This window comes from Schistocerca serialis, chromosome 8 (genome assembly GCF_023864345.2).
Source record: "Schistocerca serialis cubense isolate TAMUIC-IGC-003099 chromosome 8, iqSchSeri2.2, whole genome shotgun sequence".
Taxonomy (NCBI): domain Eukaryota; kingdom Metazoa; phylum Arthropoda; class Insecta; order Orthoptera; family Acrididae; genus Schistocerca; species Schistocerca serialis.
Window position 1 is genome coordinate 315,089,019 of NC_064645.1, and position 24,372 is coordinate 315,113,390.

General features: G+C 39.8%; 1 protein-coding gene across 8 annotated transcripts in view; it reads left to right on the forward strand.

The window, feature by feature from the left end:
• LOC126416751 (mitochondrial ribonuclease P catalytic subunit) overlaps window positions 1-24,372 on the forward strand; it is a 136,148-nt gene that overhangs the window by 53,297 nt on the left and 58,479 nt on the right. For all 8 annotated transcript variants that reach the window (XR_007575512.1, XR_007575514.1, XR_007575513.1 and 5 more), the window contains exons 6-8: window positions 2,350-2,599; window positions 15,853-15,989; window positions 18,094-18,286. Coding sequence is in view for 4 of the 8 variants with exons in the window: in XM_050084593.1 (XP_049940550.1) it covers window positions 2,350-2,599; window positions 15,853-15,989; window positions 18,094-18,286 (580 nt within the window). In the remaining 4 variants the exon portion in view is untranslated. The remainder of the gene's footprint in view (window positions 1-2,349; window positions 2,600-15,852; window positions 15,990-18,093; window positions 18,287-24,372) is intronic.

A 24,372-nucleotide genomic window follows, 5' to 3' on the forward strand; every position in this document is an offset into this window, starting at 1 on the left:
CTCAGCCCTCATGCCTGCATCCGTATATGCACCATACTGTAATAATTTGTCTATTAATTCTGCTTTGTCTCCATCTTACTGACAAGCTTCTCTGTAACAAAATTTCAACAACTTTTTTAAAATAACTTTAAATAATAAAAACTAATTTTATTACATTCCATTGGCAAATTTCCGTCATGAGCCACATCTTACATTAAGGCCTTGCCTTTTGGTGATCGTGTACAACTTGAAATTTTCCAACCTTCCTGCTTGATATTTCAGTAGGAAATATTTGATTTCTATTTTCATATTTTTGACATTCAGTTCTGGCTAAATGAGGTCTGTGTGAGAAGTTCTCAGCTTGACACAGAGCAATAGCATAAGCCAGTGTCAATTTGACTCATGTAATAGTTTTGCTTGTACGTCTCTCTCTCTCTCTCTCTCTCTCTCTCTCTCTCTCTCTCTCTCTCACTCTCTCTCTCTCTCTCTCTCTCTCTCTCTCTCTCTCTTACTCTCTCTTTTTAGAGGTCTTGTTTGGATCAGTTGGATAAATGGGAATACCAAGCCATGATAACATTCTGTGTTTTGGGTGTTTTATCGCCAACAAAAATTCAGCAAAAGTAGAGAAGGCTTAGAATATGCCCGGTTCTCAGTAGTGAAGAGACAGGTGAATTCAAATGTGGCAGTACTTTCCTGAAGATGTTGCTTGCAGAGGATGTCCCAAAATTGCTCCCACCCATGAAAATATTGTGAAATGCACCAATATGGAATCCACAAACCTGGATTTAAGGGCAAATATTAAAGGCATACAGCAAGAATTAACTATGGGAAAGCTTTGTGCAAGACAGGTGGGTGTGTCTACTGCTGTCCGAAGGCAAATGCATAAACAAATTTCTCAGAAACGTTTGAAATATTTTGAAAATAATTCAGTTGATTTTGTGTGCTGATTTGTTACTGTGAATGAGATGTGAAATTATTCTCATTTGGGCAGACAACAGTTCATACCTGCTTTCGGCCATCCAGATTTCAATTTTCCTTGATTTCCGTAAATCACTCCAGGCAAATGTAGGGACGCTTCCTTTGAAAGGGCACAACTGATTTCCTTCCCCATCTTTGACACCATCCAAGTTTGTGCTCCATCTTTAATGATCTCAATGTTGATGAGATGTAAAACCCAATTATCCTTCCTTCCTTTCTTGAGATGTGAATTAATGCTAGAAATGAAACTTCATCAAAGCACTGAGTGATAACTGAAGATCGTGCTTCAGAAAAGACAATGTTGATTTCATCTGCTGGCAATGTTGTGGCTAGTGTCTTCTTTGAATTCTTCTTGTTGACTATCTTCCAAAGTATAAACCTCTCACTGTTTATTACTACCCAAGCCTCCTGAACCACTCATATACATGAAGAGAGTCTTGAACAACAAAAGAAAACTCAATATTTCATTAAAACAATGCACCTGCCCACACAACATCATTGGTGATAGGAAAACTATAGTATTAGAAATATGAATTACTGGAACATCCACTCTTTTCCGCACATTTGCTCCAGTAGCGTTCCACATATTTTCACGGCTATTGAAATTATGGCTGTAAAACATCTTGAGTGGTGTGAGGAGGTTATGGCAGATGTAGCTGGATATTTTATAGATGTGTCAGAGATGGGATCGACTCACAGAAAAATGTGGTATGGTGCTTTGACTGGAAAGGGGACAATACTGAAAAAAATTGATTGCAGAAAACATATTATTTCACTTCAAAGCTAAGAACTTTTCATAATACTCTCGTAGTTTTTTAATGTAGCGAGTTGTGTTAGGTAGGCAAAGTATTATTTATTTAGCTAAATTAGACATATTTATATAGGGATTAATGGGTATATGCAGATATTTTTGTATATGGTACCTTAATATATACACACGTCAGTGTGTTGGTTGATTTTTCTGTGTGTCAAACAGTCTTACAACAAGCACATCACATAATTGAACCGATGTTTTCTGCATGGTTGTAAGTGCTCCACCAAGTGGACTATGCCTGCCAGTATAGACTAACCATTTTGCATCCACACTTTAACATATGACCTGCTGCCCAGGGGAAAATAAGCACTAATGGCTTGCTCTTGTGACATGTACTTGGATGTACTTCCCCTAACCTAAAAGCATATGACTTGTAATAGCTATAATTATCTGCCTGCAAACGATGCAAATGCTGATATAATGTTGCTCAGTATGCCATCCTCAGTCACCAACAGAAATATCTGCACTTATACCCATTACACCTTGAATATATTGTGAGAACTATGTAATGTAAACAGTTTGGTCTTAAACTTGTTTGTAGAGTAAAGGGATTACTAAAAGAAGACATCTTTCTTTAGGGGCATTTGCCAGACATGTAACAATCAGTTGACGCCACAGCTTCCCACACCAACTGAATATAAGCAGTTACAGGTGGCAATGTTGGACCGGGTTTTACTATCGGATGATGTATTTCTTAAGACATCACCTAAAGAGGTTGTTCACTTTCAAGACCTGTTAAAGAAGAACAGAACTTGGGATGTAGTAATAGATGGCCTGAATGTGGCATTTGCTAGTGGCTCTTCTTCTAGTAGCAGTCATGCCAAGCTGGTAAGTGTCATAAATGCCAGTTGTAAAAATATAAATTTACATACTGTGCAGAAAATAAGAACCACATCTGTGCTGTTCATATAAAGACTTAGTGAAGTATTGGAATTGACTTGTTGTCACTGTCATCATCATCATCATCAGCAGCAGCAGCAGCATCACCGCTAGACCGTGCGAGCTCTGGGACCCATGACCACTGCTCCATGTAAAGATCGCTCTTTTATCCCTCTGTTTTACCAGTTATTAGATTTGGCCAACCCTTTTATGCCTTCTACTGTGTGTGTTTTAACTTTCTCACTTTATAGTTTAACCCCTTAGACGGGATCCACCCACTTTTAACAGACCCTCTATCTTATGCAAGTAACTTTTAAATCACAAGGACTGGTGATCTCGCCATTTACTGCCATAATCCCCCTCAATCAATCAGAATTTGTTATTCGTTATTGTTAAAATAATGGCAGCTCAGGAACTGGCATAGTGGTGTGCTTGCAGTTAGTAATAAAAGAAACTGTGTTGTGAAAAAACTGAATTTTCATGTAACAGTTTTCATTCAATGATTATTTATGGTTTTCATGAAAGTCTAACTCAATAACAATGCTTCAAATTGTTTTGTTCAACTCCTGGTACTGAGTCACCTTCAGAAAATACTGTTTATAATTCCTTTGTAGAATATCATTGCGGTCATGCTTTGAGCGATGATTAATTTTGTTAAGGTCAACCAAAATTGATTGTTGTGCCAAAAAGCATTGATGCTGTGTGTAACATGATCGAAAGGGACTGACGTTTGACTTCATGTGAGATAGAAGCACCCTTAGGCATATCGAAGATTGCAGTACATGCTGTGTTGCATCAGTAGTTAGCTTTGGAAAAGATCTATTCCCATTGGAGCCCACACAATTTGACTAAAGCTCAGAAATGAGCTTGTGTCAATTCGTGTAAATAAGGCTCAAGAAATTCGACTAAGGAAATGCGAAAGATCACAACAGGAGATGTAACTCGAATATACACTGGTGTCCAGAACTTACAGATGAAATTAACTTTCACATGATGTGCCACTGCCAACTAGCTTGATGAAACTGGGGCCATACATAGAAAGAACTGCTACAGTATAGCACAGAAGGTAATTGAAAGAAATACACAGTGAGATGAACGGAAATGACAGTTTAATTCATAGACAATAATTACACTGAAGTCACCAAGATTCGTGTTGGTCCCTTGGACATTACAATGGGACACGGTTCTTAATTGGGGGTGTGATCACCAATGAAGGCAAAGCACGCTTTGCGACATGTGACCATAGTGGCCAAAAGGTTAGTTATGAGTTCTTGTGGTACAGGGTTCCATTCCTCCACCAGCACAGTTGGAAACTGTTGGATGGGCATTGATTCATGTGGACCTGCTGCAATACATCTCCCAATGCATTTCACACGGGTTCGACGAGATCTAAGTTGAGATGGCAGGGTGTATTCGACCCAGGACACCCGGGAGATGTGCAAAAAGCCCGGGCATTTTTTCATCCGGGGGAAAATCTGGAAAAATCCGGGAATTTTTTAGAATTCCGGGAATTTTTTGTTGTTTTAGTTTTCAGTTAAATTTTTGTAGTTTTGACAGGTAAGAATCGATACTCTAACAAAGCATATTACTGTATCCCGCTACTGCAGAATCATACTGCAACAATAAAACGTGAATGAGGAAAAAAATGAAAATAAAACATAAATTGCAAAGGAAATGTGCCGTATACAACAACAAAACACAGTGCTCATACAAGTGTTTGCCAACAGCAAAATGTGTCAAGGCTTTAGGAACTATACAATGCTTCATAACAACAAATTTGACTCCGATGAGAGTGAGAGTGCCGTCACAAGTGTTTGCATTAGATTCATTTAAGGAGTTATGAGCGGTCATGCACACATGCAGTTAAGTCATGTATGAGTAATACCTTCTCCTGCTTCTGTCTACAGAAGCGTGGCTTTTGGCTGTGTAAGCAGCAGTAGCAGCAACCTGTCACATGGTAACCAAAAAATTTTTACTGACGTGCCCAAGCTGCTAGATTCATGTGTGCGCAACAGTCCTGGATATGGTGGGGGGGCGGGGGGGGGGGGGGGGGGGGGGGACAAATTGGGGTATCTGAACGGGGCAGCAGTTTCAGGGGGAGGGGGCAAAATCATATTCTTGAGGAAAAAAACCTTTTTTTCACAAAGCACCTGGCATCCAGCGCACATTGGTCTATCGATTATTCGTATGATTTTGAAATGCACCCCTGCTGGTTTTTGGACATTTTTGAACACATTCTAAGATGATTTCTGAATGAATTATAAGTTGATTATTGAATGTGTGCATAGTGTACATGATGTCTCTGTCGGGGGAATCATCGTCACATCTAGAAATGAACTTTCCTGCAGACAAAATGGGACGGAGCTATACGAGCTGAGTGGAATAAAGTTGAACCAGTGAATGCCAACTGCTGCTTGTTTATGTGGTTGATTTAGTTTGCAGATGTTCAGCATTGTTATAATTATTAGCGAAATTGATAGATTCAGATTACCAGAGTGGAAATACATGACGATCAGGAATAACAGGTAAGAAAGATTACGTATTATCTTCTCGGCATATCCAAGAAAGTGAAATTTTGACAGGAAATTTTTGGCCAGATCACTACAGTAGATGGGGCCAGTCCCCGGCTAGCAGCTGCTTAACTTCCATTCTGGGAGTAGCACAGAAAACGCATTGTACGAACACATAATAACGCCTAACCGGAGAATAATCGTTGGATAACTAAACCGGTGATTGTGGCAGGGCTAGTAAAGTTAAGCAGAGAATTAGTTTTGACAGTGGTAGGAATAGTTACAGAATTAGTGATGACAAGGTTGTTTGTTAGAATGAGGAAGTAGAAGAAACGGGGACATCACACAAATTATGGAAGAATATGAAGATTCCAAATTTATACAAAAATTTCATTCTACTACTTTTCAGTCTCGTGCATGAGAAACTGGAGCGTATGAATGAAATGTGGAACTATTTCCTAACATAAAGCTTTTTGATTGTAGTAGACGAAATAGGTATTTTGTATTGGTACTTCGTGAATTATATTCTGTCGTACTATAAAAATGATCATTATTGCCAAAACAGTGTTGCTTTTTTGGTGTGTGTTACAATTGCTGCAATATTACGAAGGCCTATTTTGTTTTATCCAGCACACAGTGACAAAATAGATGTAATCATATCAAGAAACCACACCAGTCTTAGATACTATTTGAATTAACAGCTTTTTCAGTATTAGACAGTGACATTTTGATTTTTCATGTAGCAAAACATTTTGACAAACTTTGATGAGGCAATAGTTCATTCGCAGAAAGGAAGGCATGGCATGTAAAGCTGTAGCAAAATTAGAGAGAAAAATCGCTAGGACCTTAGGATTGGAGAAATGTGTACTGTGTTGCCTATTCTCTTGTCTTTACTGGTTTTTAATTTTATGTCACACAGAAGAGCAAGTTATTAGCTAATAGGCAATAGAGAGTCCACATTTTCTGAAGAGTTCTTGTTCTCCCGGCTACAAATAATCCCATCCAGTATTAATTGTGATTTATTTATTCATTTATTTTTTAAAGGGGCAAGGGCGGGGGGGGGGGGGGGGGGCAGGATGTCAAACCAGCCGACTGGGAGCAGGAGAGGCATCCATTGCAAAATATGCATGTTTGAGTTCCACAGAGCAAAATACAGTGACATGCGGTATAAGAACGTTGTCTGAAGAGGCATAGCACTATACTTCGGCACACTTAAGACCAAATAACATGTCTTACATATTCGCAAAAATTCAAAGATGTATGTTTTACATGTCAGACTCTTCAGAAATATGTGCGCTACAAAATTAACTTTTTTGAATTTTTTTTTCTTTTAAATGTTGTGCTGTGCAGAGCAGTCTGAGTTGTAGTTGGTGGGTGTGTGTGTGTGTGGGGGGGGGGGGGGGGGGGGGGGGTTAGTCTCCATGTGACAAATGAAAACAAGGCAGATTTCTGCAGCTGTGAGCTATCACGTGAATTAAAATACATTCACATAATTATGGAAGTCTGAAATATGTTACTAGTTTCAGATTTTATTTTATTTCTACCTTTCTGACCGTCAAGCATTAATCATCTTGCAGAACAATAAAGTTATTTTTGCCGGCTTGCTAAAGAAATTTGGCTTTTATAACTTTTCTGCTGAGGCAGTAAATTTATTTGAAACGAAGTGTTTAATTCCACATTAATGGCTAGTTTCAACTGTTCGCTGCATTTCAAGTGCACGTTTTCATCTTCTAGCATGTATGACATTATGCCATAATAACGAACCAAACATGGAATAATGCAGCACTGGTAGTCCAAGAAAATTTACATTCCGAAAACCACACTGAAAAGCTTAATATCAGGTCGAGGCCTACGTAATTGGGCATACAAATGTGCACTTTAAGGTGAATTATGCATTTTAGTATGGTTCACGAAATCCCGACGCTCTTGGAGTATCCTCTGATGTCTTGTTTCTTTTACGACATAATGTAAGTAATATCTTTTAATGTTTTACACGTACAAACATACGGGCTTCCTACGTCACCGTAGCTGCGCAAGCGCGGTGACGCCTCTTATCTGGCGCTCTCTGGCAACTGCTGAAATGAATCTCTTTCTAACAGGTTGTGGGTAAATATTGCAAATTGTGGTTCGAAAAGCGTTATTTTCAAAGTAAATTTCCTTTTACGCAAGATGAACTATGTGTGAGAATATACGATGAATTTCTTATATCGCAGAGCGTTTGCTGTCATTTAAAAATCAACTCTTTGATGACCAGCCATTTAGAAGAATTTTGAGCCCAGAAGATCAGAGATTTATGTCGCTATTAAAAATTTTACTGGTGTATTTGTGTGATCTATCTTAAAGTGTAACATACGCTAAACAGATCAACATTGTATGTGAAAGCTTAGCTTGTCTTGTAGCTTATTAATCTTCAAGAAAATTATTATATACGAAAGCTTTGCATTTCTTGTAGCAACACTATGTATATTAACTAAAACCATTAACTTTTCCTGTTGGTGGAATTCGAATTTATACTTTCATAATACGAAAATATGCAGCTTACATGTTGCTGCACATCAAAGATCTTCCCAAAACGTTTTTTTTTTTTCCCCTGAGTTTTGTTTTCTAAAGTGCTGGGAAATTCTACCCTGCTGTATAAAACTATATCCATTCAAAGGACTGATTAGTTTTACAGTTCTGATGGAAAGTATACTGTCACTTAACATGGAAAAATGTATTTTCGCCCTGGAGAAAATGTATTTTTAACCATGCGATCCGGGAATTTTTTATTCCTTGTCCGTGTATACACCCTGCACGGGCAGGCCAATGCATTCGCCGAATATCTTCGTATGTGGAGAGTTTTTCACCTGTACTGTTCAATGTAGTCACACATTGTGAGACACAAAATTGAAGCCAGAGCCAAATGAACCCATGAAAAGATGCACATTGGAAAGGAGTGCAGTGTCACAGTATCGTTGACTGAGTGTATCATGTTCAAAGATTTGGAGGTCAGTAAACCCATGTGACATGCCTTCCCACCCCACAAGACCCAAACTACCAAAATGATCATATTTCACAATGTTCCTGGCTGCATTACATGTTCCTACATCTCACCATATGAGAGTACATCCAGCATTGCCGAACATTACCACTTTTGGTGGTCCAGGTATTACGGTGTGGAGATACATTATGTTGCACAGATGTATTGACATCCAAATCTTTAAACATGGTACTTTCACCCGTCAATGTTATTGTGACACTATACACTTTCCCCATGTGCACCTTTTCATAGGAGCATTTGGTCCTGACTTCACTTTTATGAATGGCTGTGTATGACCACACTGAACAGCGCAGATGGAGAAGCTCTTGGATAAGATGATATTTGGTGAATGGACTTGCCTGCTTGTTCCACTGACTTAAATACCATTGAGCATGTGGAGATTCATTGGGGAGACGTATTGCAGGGTGTCCGTATGCATCAACAACCATCCAACAGTTGTCAACTGCGCCAGTGGATGCCCTAGCATAAGGACTCCTTACCAACTTGTGGCCACCAAGGGAGCACACTGCAGAGCATCCATTGCCGACTGTGATGACGCACCCTACTAAGAACCGTGTCCTATCATTTGTAATGTTCCGAGGGCCATCATAAATCATGATGACTTCAGTGTAATTATCGTCTTTGAATTAAAGCTTCATTTCTGTTCATGTCATTGCATATTCTTTCAGTTACCTTCTCTACTACAATGAACAGCTATTTTTATGTACAGTCCAACTTTCATTGAGTTGTGTTGCTTAGCAGTGAAACATTATGTGAAAGCTACTTTCATCCAAGTTTTACACACCAGTGTATTTGTAAAAGCCAAAAACTAATCAGTAATCAACAGTTTGTGTTTACCAAGATGGGGCATTGTTGTAGAGGATCCGAGACCAGTTATTACTGAATGGTATAAAATAATTTTTTTGCCACAAGTGGCTGAATTTGTCACATTATTTTGTGTCATGACACTGTCAGCTGTCCGCATTGTATTAAATGATTGATTATTCCTTGGAGAAAAACATCAAATTAATGCCTAAATGCTCATATTCACATGATTTTTTGCCTAATGTGAAAAAAAATGCATGGAGAGCAATTTTCAACAGCTCCAGAAGTTGCTTAATCCTTTCAAAACTAACTTTCTACGTGTCAGGTTATACAGGAGGAATAATAGGTGGACAATTTACATACTTCAATTAAAGTAACTTTGTGCTTGATATTTCAGTGAGTCAAGTGGTTCGAGCCAGTGAACCATAGTTAGTTATCGAGTGCCACTTGTTTGCTTTGTTGCATGTACTGTAGGTACATGTAGAGCATTCTCAAGCACAGCAGGCACCCTCTGGCAACACTGCCACCCTCTGCCACTGTTATCCGACAAATACAAAGTTATTTTATTTGAGTATTAGTTATGAACTTGATATAAATGTAGATAAAAATTTCCTATGAGCGTAGAGCCACTGAATCATATCCATTTCAAAGGCTTGGTTACGAGCACACAAATTAGGCAGCGAATTAACTTATTAAGCAAAACAAGAATAATTGAAATTTTTACCACTGTCAATAAACTTTACAGCTCTTTTTTTAAAAACTATTGTAGCTCTAGTGAAAACACCATGATTCTTGTAATAAGGGTGTTCATAATGTGACTGACTGGTTCATGACTTGCGCTTATTTTTTTTTCTGCACATTCACTTTTCATCCAGCACCACGACTAAAAATGCAATGCAGTAATGCATAGTAATGTGATATAGCTGATCGATTTATATGATATCTTTTATGACGAAAGGACATGTCCAGTCTTGTAGCCAAAGGAACCTCTTACAGTAACATTTTCAATTTATTTTACAGAAAATCACCAAATTTGTTCAGTTAACTGATTGTTGATGAAACCACATTACATGCTTAGAATGCAGAACCATCCAATATATGTTCCCACAAGGATACTGTCATTGAAGAAACAATAGTGCACATCTGACTCTGTGTTGATTTGCAGGATGAATGAAAAAGCACACTCAGTCATAGCATATTATTATTGCTTATTGCAGAACTCTCCATGCCAGAAAGCCTCTCTTAAGTCAAGGCGAATTTATGAGAATGGAAAGTGTTTCACAAGATGATCTTTTCAGTGGGAAAGAAAGTAGGATATGAGATTTGTTTTTGAGAATGATTGACAGCTGCCAGCTACTGCACCAATCACTGATACTCTGCAGGTGTCCGCTACACTAGTCTGTTATTACAATCTTTGTATACACAACAGCATTGTGTGCAAAGAGCATGGATTTTCATTCTTTTGTGGTTACATGGAATTTACAACTTTTTGCCGTGTTTGACTTGCACAGTATTCTTTCAGCTTCATTTTCATTATGAGGAATTGAAAATTCATGATTTCCCACTAACTGCAGGCACACTGAATCAAATGAGCCAGCTGACTGAAATCTGATATTATTTTTTCAATGACACTCTGAATTTTTGTTGCAATATTGACCTGAGTTGTGAGCATTATTGATACTATTGCCTACAAAAATAACTTCAGTGAATGGCATGGAAGGAATTAATCAGTGACTAGGTGTTATCTAACAGCAAAATTACAGTGCTTTGTTTGGCTCCATCTAGTGTTACAACTGTTGCTGAAGAGGATAGGAAACTAGTTGACATTAGGTTGGCTGTACTGTTGGATGTGGAACACTGATCATGTTGCAAGTAATTGTGTGTTGTTGGATTACTTTCTACCAACCAAAGAATGACATGTAACACATCTTCATATAGTCTTATTGTACAGTGAGAGGAAATTGTTTGTGCTCTGGCAAAGGTAACAGTATTGTGTGTATAGGTAATCACTCACAATGTAGATGAAGTATTAAGTGACCGACATGTATAAACAACATTGAAAACATTGCTGCACTTTCAGAAAATGTACATTGGAGCTATTTTAAAAAATAAATAAAAACAACACATAATCATAACCACAGCTATATTGTCCCAGCCTACTAAAATTTCCTGCTGCTACAGTGACTGGTATGAAGGGTTGTGTGACATGGAATGGGTAAGCTGAGGAAGAAGGCTGGGAGGGGGAGACAGGGCTGGAGAGATGGATGGCTGAAGGTTTGTGGGGAGAGACAGCAAGAGAACTCAACAGGGATATGGCATCATTGAGCTTGCCAAGCACAGGCAGGAGAAATTGCATGTTGTACATGGTGAAGTGACGGCGTGGGTTGGAAGGAGGGGAGCGAGTGGTAGAACAGAGGAAGAGGGAGACAGCAGAAACAAAAGTGTGAGTGTAGATTTAGGCTATTAAGTGGTAGGCTTGGGGACAAGGGTGGAAATGGGTGATGACCGGGGTCAGTGAAGATTGAAGCTAGGAAGATAGTGGGATTGAAGTGTAAGAATACTTCCCATCTGCATAATTTGGAGAGAAGCTGGTAATGAGGAGGGGGTGGGATACAATTAAATTATGCCTTTTGTGATCATCAATATGGTTTGCCACTCAGTTCTTGGCTATTTTTGCAGTACCGAGTCATTTGTGTGGACAGCTGGTTGGTGGCCTCCCACTTCACCCCATCAATATACACTCATTGTCCTATCCACAGCCTCCCTCTTCTTTTGCTCTGCCTTCCCCTCCCGCAACCTGCTCCAGACACTTAAATTGTGTGCCAGTGCCAGGACAAACTCACAGTTACCACATACACTTGCCACTGCTCCCTCCTAGCAATCGGCCTGTCCTTCCTCATCACAAATACACTGCTCTTGCTTTGGGCATGTCCCTTTTCCCTCTTTTTCTGCCACTTTCGCACTTTCCTTTCAGTGAACTCTATCCCACAGGATTCTTGGCCATTACCTGGCCGCAGTTGAGCCCTACCTGCCATCAGACACTGATGCCACCATTGCACCTCGGGCAGCTGCCATTGGCCCAGCCCTGCTTCCCATCCGCCGCCGACACCACTGTCGTGCTTCTGCTGGCCACGGTCGGTCGAGCTCTGCCTCCCACCAGCCACTGGCACCCTGCTGACGTCCTGCTGGCCCGTCAGCGTGGGCATGCTGCAGGCTTGCTCCTGTAGAGTCACTCGTCGTCTTCTGGTAGGTGCATTGCTCCCCCTTCAGTGTGACATTTATGTCTGCCACTTCACATCAGCTTTCAGATGGGAGACCCTGACTAGTACAGCTCTGAGGCCTGTGGTACATGCTTGCAAAGAGTTTGGCTGGTTGTCTGCAAAGAGTTTGGCAGGTCTCTGCTAATTCTTCCATCTGATGGTGCCTCATCACCCATGCCACTTCATACACGTCGCAAAATGGCTCGAGCTGGTCACCAGGATTGCCTTCATGTGCTGCTGGCTCATCTTCCCTGGACCTGTGGTCGCCCCTTCTGGGACCACCATGTACCACCAACTGGCCCATGCCAGACCGCTCCTCTGTGTGGCTCGCTCCTGCTGCAACAATGATCCTGAATTTTTTGCTCTCTTTTCAAATTTTCTCCACACCACCTTCGTTTGCAGCCATGTCTGTATGGTTCTTTGAACATCATTTCACCGACTCAGTTCCTGGATTGTGTGGGACAGAGTCACAGCTACTATGAGCTCCCCACACTCTTGCGGCATCCATTTTGTGCGGAAACCCATCGGCACTGCGCTCTTCCTTCGGCTTGCACCGCTGTCTTCCCTCGGTGGGGGGAGTGTTGCCGGATTCTCCGGTCAACATTGAAGTGGGTCTTACGGGGGAAGGGATGTTATATCTGGCTATTCGCCTGCCATTATGCTACCAGCATAAGACCCGTGTCCTACGGAATCTCGTTGCAGTACCACAGGTGCCTCTCCACTGGAAACTGTACATATGGCGAACAGTGCAAGTAAACTCCATGCTCGGCAGTAGGATAGTCAATGAACATAAGCACACTTGTAGTCAAGCTACCCTCGAGCACTTTCTACCACTGGTGCCAGCCTCTCCACCAGCACTGCGTGCATCGACGACTGCAGTGCTGCAAATGTGGGCACTTTGTTGCATGTATGGGTCATGTGCTCACCAAGCAGTGCATGGATATCCTTCTACTTACTTAAAATATTGCTCAACAGTTAGCAGGCAGCTCATGTTGGGCTCTGACCGGGCTCTTGCTCACACTCAGGGCTTTACACTGGCTGTGTCCAGCAGCCCATTTGACTGAGCTCACACCCATAGGCTCAATCCCTCTGATCTCCGACTCTGTCAAATTGAACCCAGCATCTGAATTTACATGGTGCAATGCTACTCCAGCAGCCACCATGGAAGATACTCGGCAGCGGCCGCAATGATTCGCCTGGCACCACCCTCAGAGCCTTTGCTTCCTCTGAAGCTGGCCTCCTCTTGACTTGGTGTCCTAGGACTGATGTTCTTCTGTGGAACTTAGACTGTGAAACTGTACCTAGTTGTGACCATCACGACCTATGTCATGATGTTCTTTACACGCAAACTTCATTTTGTGGGTGATATAGCTCTGTAATTGCTAACTTCTAAAAATTATTTTACACTGATAGGGCAGATGAGACTCAATAGCCCCATAATTTACTTCTGAAAATTGGTGTCTTTTAGGTATTGTATATACTGTTTGCTATTTTGTTATATAAAGTACTTCCAGGAATTGCAAGATCCTTTTCACAAAATTAAAATCATTTCTTACCAGTTTTTAATCTTCTCTGTCCTTGAATTGCAGCCAGGTGTATTTATTTTTAACCAAACATAATTTGTGTCTAAGTATATAATCATTACAAGTACATAAATATGAAGTCTTTGTGTGTGTTCAGGGGAGGATGGTACATTTACAATATATTTGATTGCATTCTTTAGCTTCACTGACCTCTATGTATTTACATGGATTGTATTTCGATGCAGCATGGTAATTGTCTCCCAATAATTTATTCAGCAGAGTTATCATAGGACACCACCTGATGAATACCGCTGAATGTAGGTCTCTTGTCTTCTCAATGCATCACAGTATTCGGCTATACTAACAATTTTAATTCCAATTGCCATTTAATGACCTCCTTGTAGGTTATCATTTTTATCTTTTCTTATCCCTTAGAATCTTTTAACTTGCTTCCTTCATCCATTAACCATCCATTCACCTTGCTACACCTCCTTCCCACCTCCATTTCATTTTTATTACAGCAGTATTATATCTTCCACTCCAGTTTCTTCTTTCATGCATTTGTTTGTTTTCCTGTCTCTCCTCGTAATTTTGAATATGCATCTCTCCAATAATTTCTGAGCAGTCCACAGTTTTTGAATGCTTTTCACGATAAAAGTCATTATTTTTGCTTTTTCAGTTGATTAGGTTGCCATATTGAGTTTTATATTTGTAGTCAACTAACATCAATGATCATAAAATATATTTTCAAAACAAGAAGAAACAAGAAAACGCTCACGCCTTTTCTAGTTGTTGCTGAAAAGAAAAGGTGCACCATTTGTGTGCTGGGAGGATTAAAATCACTTTGGTGAGTTAAATAGTTGATGCAATTGTTTTTGTTAAGATATCATTCAATTACTACATGAATGTGAGGCAATTTTCAGTGACCACCACTTCCTGGGGAACAATTAACTCCCAAATGCTATTAAGGAATGGCAAAGGAATCGTAGTGTGCCTTGGTTTGTTGACTGTGGATGTTAAAAAGTGACTAAAATTTCCTTTTCAAAAACATGGGAAGCTTAGTTTCTAAAACACTATTTACATTACCAACAGCATCTTTTTCTCTCTTCTATTTCAGTTCCTATCCAGTCATTGTGACTGTCATCAATATAAAAACTCATTCACTGATTCTATGACTTTATTGCTGATTTGTACTATTTTCTTTTTGGTGATTTGGCTGTTTTAGTCTAATTGTAATAGAAGAACATTGTGCATGAAGTAGTAAACATCTGACTACATGATGACTATTGTAACCCTCACTTAGGGTCAACAACATCTCTTAAACACAAGTAAACTTCTGTAATGACAAATTCAAATTGTCTATTAGTCCACAATGTGAAACAGTAATAGTCCTTGGTGGAAATTCGTATGAGTCAGAATAAAACTTAATATAAGATAGTTTATGATTAAGTTTGAATAAAGTCCAATCACTACTTATCTTTGTTCACGCATTTAGTAAGTATGAAATTAAACAAAGTTCTATTAAGCTTGCCAGTGGTGTAGACTACTAGTTCACAAGTCGAAGCACTATGTGCAAGTATTTAAATCGGTATTGGTAAACTGTTGTGATGATAGGAGCTCAGTGGTAGATGTAAGTCAAATAACAGTAACTACGGAAGAAACCGTTGCCAAGAAGTGTTATATTTGGCCACTACAGACATGACTGGCTGACGATATCGTCAGTGCTTCTGGTGCTGTTGTCGACACTAGACGTGGGCAACTTTACACATGTCAATACACCTGTATGTCTCATTTGCACTTCCAGCAAGGTTGCTGAAACGACTATTGTATCAGATAGGATATACTCACTAACATTTTATGGTAGCCTTTCCTACTCTGTTGTGAATAAAATGTCTAGCTGGTGCCATGCATGTTTGATTAGTAGTTATGTGTAGTAATTTTATTTAACAGTTGTGCAGATGACTGTGGACAAAGAGCTGATGTTGGCTTTTTTGGAAATTGCAACATGCATACTATTCAAAAATTATGAAGTATGTTCATGGAATGCCTCTTGTTACTTTTGCAGCTTTTTCTTGTAGTGGAACAGTTCTGGCGGCAAGGGAAAAAAGTGCTTGTACTTGGTCGCAAACACATGAAAAACTGGCCCAAAAGACAGATGGAATCACTTTCTAATTGTGCTCAGTTGTTTCTAGCTGACAATTTGTAAGTAAAATTTCATATTTATGACTTTATTCACATTCAGTTTGCTATTACATAATTGTGAATTACAAAAGTACCAGTAAGGCCGCCGCCACTGATTCTTTAAAGAATCGAACTCCCCTGTATAAAAAAGTTTCAGACATCTGATTGCTTTAGAAAAAAGCTATGGTAATGTTTTAAATATTTGACGTCAAGCACATAACATCAAGACATATGCACAGTTTCTAACTTTGATACTTGACATATTGTGTTAAATATGTAATGTAAGATTATGTCTCTTAATGAGTAGGTTATGGCAGCATTTTAAATTCAGTCAATAATTATATGAAATTCCAGTATTGGAAATCAGTTTTTTTCTGCCCCTGCAAGCCATTAGCTAGGCAACCTGTAATTGGGTTCGGCTGACCATTTTAGCTGTTCAGTAATACAAGTATTTGCCTTTAAAAGTAAAGAAGTGATTTTCACATTTCTTATACCTGAGCAAGAAAACATGTTAAATTTCAAAACAACATCAAACAGACAGTAGCAAGTAAATTGCATAAAAGTCAGAAAAATACAGATGCTCTGAACACTCAGGTTGCACCACAGAGAAAGGTGTATGCAGAAAGGGGAGGGAGGTGCCATATTGTTACTGTTTAAGTGCAGTTCTGCTGACAAATTCCGCTACTGCTAAAAGAAAAATCATCTCCTACAATATTGACTAAAATACATTAATAACACTGCAGTCATGTGACGTGTAAGAATGCAAAGTAATATTTCACTCAGGTGTGGTGTGTAAGAATGTAAGTAACATTTGATCCAGGTGCAGCTGAGATCATTAGGGAAATGTAATATTTGAGGTTTTCGTGGCATGATTGATTAATTGTATGATTTTGCATTTCTAATCATAATGACAATTCCTTTTTTGTGCTTCTGATTTATCACCTTCTTTAGGTATTCTGAGCATCAGCAGTATGCGTACTCACTACCTGGACTTCAACCAAACTGCAGCACATATTAGATTATGACCTGGAGCACCTTAAGCTGTGGTGACTGAGTAGCCTTACAAATATTGTGCACAAAAACAAATTCATCATCTTGACTGGAAACAAGAAACATTGCATCAGAATGAAACACTTTTTGTGTTTTTCCAACTATATTCAGTTATAAAATTAATGCAAAGTGATGGTGCATACAAATGCTTTATAACTTTTTGCTATGCCAAACAGCACAGTGAACCAACACCCATTCCTAGAACTCAATCCCTTTGCCATTAGAGACACCTGGGTGCTGCATGTCACTGACTGAACCAAAGCTATTGTCACTGCTACTGCACCTCATTATCTCAACAGTTTGAGTGTTAGTAACCAATTGAAGCTTAAGAGGTAATACTGAGACATACAAAAATGGTAGAATATTCCATAGAAAAAAAGAGAGACACTTTCAGTGACAACCTAGAACATACTTATGCTGCAAAACAAGAGAGAAAATGTGTTCATTTGCTATTGTGGTAGTCTTCAGTTGAAAGTCTAGTTTATTACAGTTTGCCACACTAGTCTTTTCTACACAAGTCTCTTAGCCTACAGACATTGGAACCTGTTTACTTTAGCCAATTGTTGGTACCTCACTACAATTTCCCCCCCCCCTCCCCCCCCTCCCCCTTCTCCCACCACATTTCTCTCCATTGCCAAATTAACTGTTCACTTGTGCATCAGGATGCATCCAGTTAACCTAACCCTTCTTTTAGTCAAGTTGTGCCATAGAGCTGCTACACAGTTTGATTCAGTACCTCTTCATTAGTTATTTCTACCCCACTAATCTTCAGCATTCTTCTGTAGAACAAAATTTCAGAATCTTCTATTTTCTTTCTTGTCTGCATATTATATGATAATATAGACCTGTTTCTCAGAAAAGCTTTTTTTCTTCAGTCTGTCTTCTATGTCTTCAATTTTTTATCAGTATAAAATTGAAATACTGTATAATCAATATAAACTTACATTTGTTAATCATTATAAAATTGTATTTTTGTTTGTATTATTGCCAAGCACAGAATATCAAATAGTGGATGCCTTTTACAGCGTTCTGTTATATAGACAAATTTATGTCTGAAAAGAACCTTTGTTGCCAGATCACAGGATGATCCTCTTGTACTACTAGCAGCACTACACAGTGGGCTTGGAACAAAAATTGTTTCACGAGATCTAATGCGTACACACATGTTCCTGCTGAAGGACAAGGAGCTTCGCAGTATTTTTAGGCGCTGGCAGTATTCACATCAATGCTTCTTTGAAATTAAAAATAATGGAAGAGTTGTAATTAAGGTAAGATTGAAAGTCAGACATAATCTCATATGGCAATGAATTTTTCACTGTGTAGCGCAGTGTGCTCTGATATGACACTTTGTGGCAGATTACAATTATGTGCTGGGCCAAGGCTCGAACTCGGGTTGTGTACCTTTTGCGTGCAAGTACGCTACTAACTGTGCTATCCAAGCATGACTGACAACCCGTCCTCACAGCTTTACTTCTGCTAGTAATCCACCTTCCCAATTTCACAGTAATTCTCCTGTAAAACTTGCAGGATTAACACTCCTGGAAAAAAGACAAAGATTCCAGGTTTGAAACTCTTTCTGGTACACAGTTTTAATCTGCCAGGAAGTTTCATACTCTCATTTGATTTTATGTAACAAGAAAACTACAGTAAAAATTAATATTTCTCACCAAATCAGCATAAAGGAAAAATGTAGTAGGATTGTGTGCTACAGAAGTCAACTGGGCAGTAACATCAAGATTTAGAGAAAGCTGAGCTTGAGGAGAGGAAAGGTAGGGGAAAATGCTGATAAGTGTAGTTGGTGGTACAGAAAATAAATTCAAATTTCACCCACTGCATTTTATTGTGTTATCACTTCCAATATTCCCATATTGTTTCCTTACTGTTTTTGATACCCTTTCCCCTGTAACTTCTTCCTACACTCAGAAGAAAAATATTCATTTAATTTTCAGTGTCTCCTCTGTCATCCCTCGCACATATTCCATAATTTTCATGAGCCTCCAAAATTCAGTCTTATTTGCTGTTGCAAATTTTGCATCAAAGGCTCTCAGTACCAATAATATTTCTTAATTCAAGATATTAGTTTTTATCATGTGTTCTGATTTGTGAAATTTTTTTTTGTAGAGGGCATAACCAACAGACATCAGTATGTCAATAATGTCGCACAGAGAAGTCTTCAGTATTGTTTTCATTTATGGTATTAATGAAAGAGAATCCTGTGCTTGTTGGATTGTACCCGTGGAGAGTGAAATGAGATGTCAGAATGGCAATGGGCCGCAAGGGGCTTCCCAGCCAGTGACGCCAAATGCTCATTTCCATTTTCCATGGCAATGGATTTGTTCATTTAACTTCTTTATTCTGGCCCTCAACTGTAGTATATCAGTTACTAGTTGGTGGCGGCGTCCAGTTGCTTTCACGTGAAACAATAGAGACATCTGACAGTGCAGAGCGGGGCCGAGCATAACATCACCCAAATACCGCTGTCGGCAATGTCTCCGGCTGTGACCACGATGACACACAGTTTCTGTACTTTTCTTAGTTGTGAACCCCTAATTGGTCCCCATAGTGTCTGGCACCATTTTATTTCATGTATCCCTGAATAAACACTTTTTTAAGTTCTTTGGAGAGCTTCTGTATATCCTACATTCCCTGATTTGACTTTACATTCTGCAAAAAGGTGTCCAGAGAAACTTGTCCTTCCTGCTGGCTCAGAAGCATATCTATAGATTGGATTAATTCTGGCCCCAGAGTTCGATTTAAGCCTGTTAGATCAGTGGCAGGTAACACTTCTGTGGGCTCCTCTGGCCAGTACAATTAAGGCTGCAAAATATGCAGGTGTGTTATCCGTGAAATTGTGGAGGGCAGACGGAAAGTAGGCCCCAGTATCTCACATGCTGTTCCATTTAATAACAAACAACTCCCATTTAATTCTAGCCGCTTTGCTAGCCCCTGCTCAAAACAAATGGCCACTAGTATCATCTTGTCAAAGGTAGAGTACAACCAATGTGTCTTAATATGCTGGAAGTACAATTCGAGCTTGATCACTTCTTTTACCTCCTTTTACCCAATTAGCAAATTCACCGTGGAGGAATCCTTTCCCTCTCTTATTACCATAATCCGACTGACAGTGGTTTCCCCTTAGTGGCATTTTTGCTCCATATCTTCCCTTGTCTTTTGCAATTAGTAGCAGTCTCTATGTTTTTACTCTTACAGATTCCTTCAGTATCCCCCAGTTAACAGGATATGCATGAACTACGGTGCCCTCATAATGTGCTTGTTTTCTTACTACTGGTATAGAAATGGAAATGGAAACATTCGCTCCATCAGTTCTCAGCAATATTGTGTCTACTTTGAAATAAGAGGGTAAGTTTTGTGCTTGAGTTTTAAAACCAACCTCAACTCTGGCAGTAGCTCCTTCTGTACTTTCCTTAGACCCTCTAAATACTGCTCTGGTGACAAAATGTTTACCCTTAGCTGACCTCTTACAGCCTCCTGCATAGCCTCCTGTAATTCTGTTACTTTCCCTCGTGCTTCCCAAACACTATCTTCTACAGACTGCAACAATTTTGTCATTGCTACTTCCCTGTGCAAGACTTCTACTTCAGTTTGTGATTAACTGCCTCTTCTGCAACTGTGGCATACCGCATTACTTCTCCAGTCAGTTGTTGTAGTAGGCATCAGACAGTTGTCGTAGTAGTCATATATACAAGGTCCGTCTAAAAAGTATCTGACCTTTGATTTCCCACAAAAAAAGAGAGACGATAGTGTGGTGCCACTGTACACAGTAAAGGAAGAGACCTATATGCGCTTACGTGAATTTTGTCCCCGCCTTCCAGTGCATTAGTCGCTGCCTGTCGGTCACTGAGTAAGGTACTACACAACATGGTCGTCAGATTACCAATTCTCTCAAGATGACTGAACGTGTTGAGCAAAGACACTGCATCCTTTGTCAAAAGCTTGGTGATTCTCAAAGCGAAACAATTCGTAAGATTCAGCAGGTATTTGGAGAAGATGCGATGGGTGTAACACAAATTAAGGAGTGGTTCAACCAATTCAAAAATGGCCACACAGCAGCAGAGAGTGACCAGCATTCTGGCAGGCCCCAAACTGCTCGGAGTGCAGCTGTTGTTGAGAGGGTGCAAAATTTGGTGATGGCAGATCGTCGTTTGACCATGCGGGAGATTGCCCAAGAGGTTGGAATGAGTAAAGATTCTGCGCATGCAATTTTGTGTGATAATTTGAACATGCACCAAGTGGCTGCAAAATTTGTACCCAAGTTGTTGCCACTGAAACAAAAAAACCTCCGTTTTGATGTTGCACAGGACCTTCTGGACATCACCAACACTGATTCTGGATTTCTGAACACTGTGATAACTGGAGATGAGTAATGGGTGTACGGGTACGACCCAAAAACAAAAAGACAGTCATCGCAATGGAAGCATCCCGAGTCTCCAAGGCCGAAGAAAGTGTGGCAGATGCGAAGCAAAATCAAGGTGATGCTGACTGTCTTCTTTGATGTCCGTGGAATTGTGCATCACGAATACACACCAGAAGGACAAACAGTGACAAAAGTGTACTATCAAAATGTTCTCCGGCAACTCTGTGATGCAGTTTGGTGCAAAAGGCCAGACATGTGGACAGTGAAAAACTGGCAACTGCATCACAATGCCCCTGCACATTCATCCCACTAGATCCAAAATTTCTTGGCCAAACATGGAATTACAGCCATTCTCCAGCCTCCCTACTCTCCAGATATCACTCTTTGTGACTTCTGGTTGTTTCCAAAATTGAGAGTAGAGAAGAGATAATGCGGAACACGACGACAGAGCTGAACACCATTCTAAAAGAAGACTCCCAGAGGTGTTTCCAGCAGTGGAAGGATCGGTGGGCTATGTGTGTGCAAGTACAAGGGGCCTACTGTGCAGGGGATTAGGGTCCAAACCCTGTCAGGTGTTAGAAATATTTTTTCTGACCTGAGGTCGGATACTTTTAGACAGGGCTCATATTTTTTTCTGGACTCCCCTAAAAGGTTTCAACTGCCCTACATGCACAATTATCATTCTCGTCAGCAATTGAACCTGGTGGTGTGGCCCCAGATACTTTGCAAAAAACTTCTGTGTCCTTCCCTTTGGTGTATACAAAGTTGATAGCATCACCTACTGACCAATCATCTATTGTGGCATTCTTGCCAAAGGGCCCACTGTTTCTGCAGTGCTCATGTATTTGCCCTCTGTACTCCCTTCCAAATTACGCTAATCACTCTGGCAAATTCCGTAACAGACTGTCAGCCTTCCCTTTCTTCGCTTTCAGTATATCGAACGGTGATGGCATTTCATGACCAAATACCACTTCATATGGTGATAATCCTTTATTTGTATGCTGTTTTGAGTTGTAGGCTGAGACCAAGTACTTCAAATAGACATCCCAGTTGGTGTGATTTGAATCAACATAGTGTCCAAGCATCTTCCCGCTTGTCCTATGAACTCTTTAAGTTCTTCCATTGGTTTGTGGATGGAGAGGAATCATCCTTAACTTCTTCACATTCAATAACTTACACAATTCCTTGAATAGATCTGACATGAAATTCATTAGCCGACGTTGCAGTACACTAGCGGACGGACGGGCACCTTTCCTCACCAGTAATCATGGAAGTGTTTAGAGTATGTGCCTTAAGCTCTAAACAAACTTAGTCTGGAATATATAAGTACTCAGCCATTCATGTATTAAATCATTCTTGTCTCAGTATCACAGCCTACAGCACAAGCTTCACACCCAGAGTGACATCCCGGAACACAGTACAGAGTCTACTGTTCGATCATGAGAAAGAGCAGCCTGCCCCGTGTCACGAGGGAGCCGCTTGCTCACTGGAGGAAGTTCATAGCCATCGTCAGCTGCGCTGCTGCTAAAGAACAGCATGGATTGGTAGAATCGTGATTGTCACAACAGGGTGTAGATTTATCAATCATAAGTTTAATTGCTTCTTTTTCTGGTAAGCCAACTGAGGATGTGCAGGCCTTTGTGGGACACCTTTGAAATCTTGCTCAGATGGAAAGTAGGTCTGCTGTTATTGTTTCAGGCTCTCCAAACCTCAATATTCAACTATTCACAAGTGCTTGCGCCACTTACTGCCTGCTGGTTTGGCATTGCGACCATTTGTATGTATCATGAGAAATGACCTATGATTGTAAGTATGTGCATGTATTTATTCCCTGCTGGTAATTTATTGATTGGACCTTAAACATCAATTTGAATGGTGCTGATGCTTCAGGTAACTGCTGCAACGGTACTCTTGTTCGACACAAATCCACTCTCTGTATGCATTGTATGCAATTCAACACGTACTGGTTTATGTCTGTCTGCCTATTCCTCCACTAATACCTTTCTGCTATTCTTCTGTTGGTAGATCTGCAACCTTCATGACCTGCTAATATGTGATCATGAGCTTCTTGTAGCACTCTCTTCCTTAGCTTGGCTGGTACCACTACCTGCAGTCCCAAATTGATTTCTCTGCATAGCAACCCAACCTTCATACAAAATTGTGGCTGCTTAAAATACTACTTGAATTCGTCATTCACTCTTCATGTAGCTTGCTGTTCCTTATATTCACTACCCCAAGTATGTAACACAGCACTTTTCCACTTAAGTCATCATCATTTCCATGCTTCTTCCCAGGTTTATGCATAACTTCGAAATCAAATTCATTTAGTCTTACTGCCCATTGTGTCAACCTACTGGAAAGACCCTCTACCCCCAACAATCATTTTAATGCTGCATGATCTGTTATTATTCTAAACTTTTTACCGTACAGAAAAAATATGGAATATGTGATTCCATAAATAAGGTTTAGCACCTCTTTCTCCATTGTGGAATAATTTCTTTCTGCAAAATTCAGTTGCCTTGATGCATAAGGTACTAGGTGTTGTATGCCTTCTACTTCGGGTGACAACACACAGACAAATGCATGGTTTGATGCATCGCATGATAAAACAAATTATCTTTTAAAATCCGGAAATAGCAAGATTGAACTTGATGTTAAAGCTTCTTTTAGCTCCTCAAAAGCATGCTATTACTTTTCTGACCACACAAATTTAATGCCCTTTTCTAACAGTTCTCAACAGTGTGGGAATATCTGTAAATCATTTTACGAAGGCTACTTGGGTCCATCTTAACCACATCTTTACTTATGACATGACCTAGGTACACTACCTCTTCCATCACAAAATTGTACTTTTCTGTACTCAATGTTAACTTCATTGCTTTTAACTTAAGGAATACTTCCCTTAATCGCTGCATATGCAGTTATATACCACTCTCGTAGACAATTATGTCATCAAGAAACACTAATCATGACTGTGGT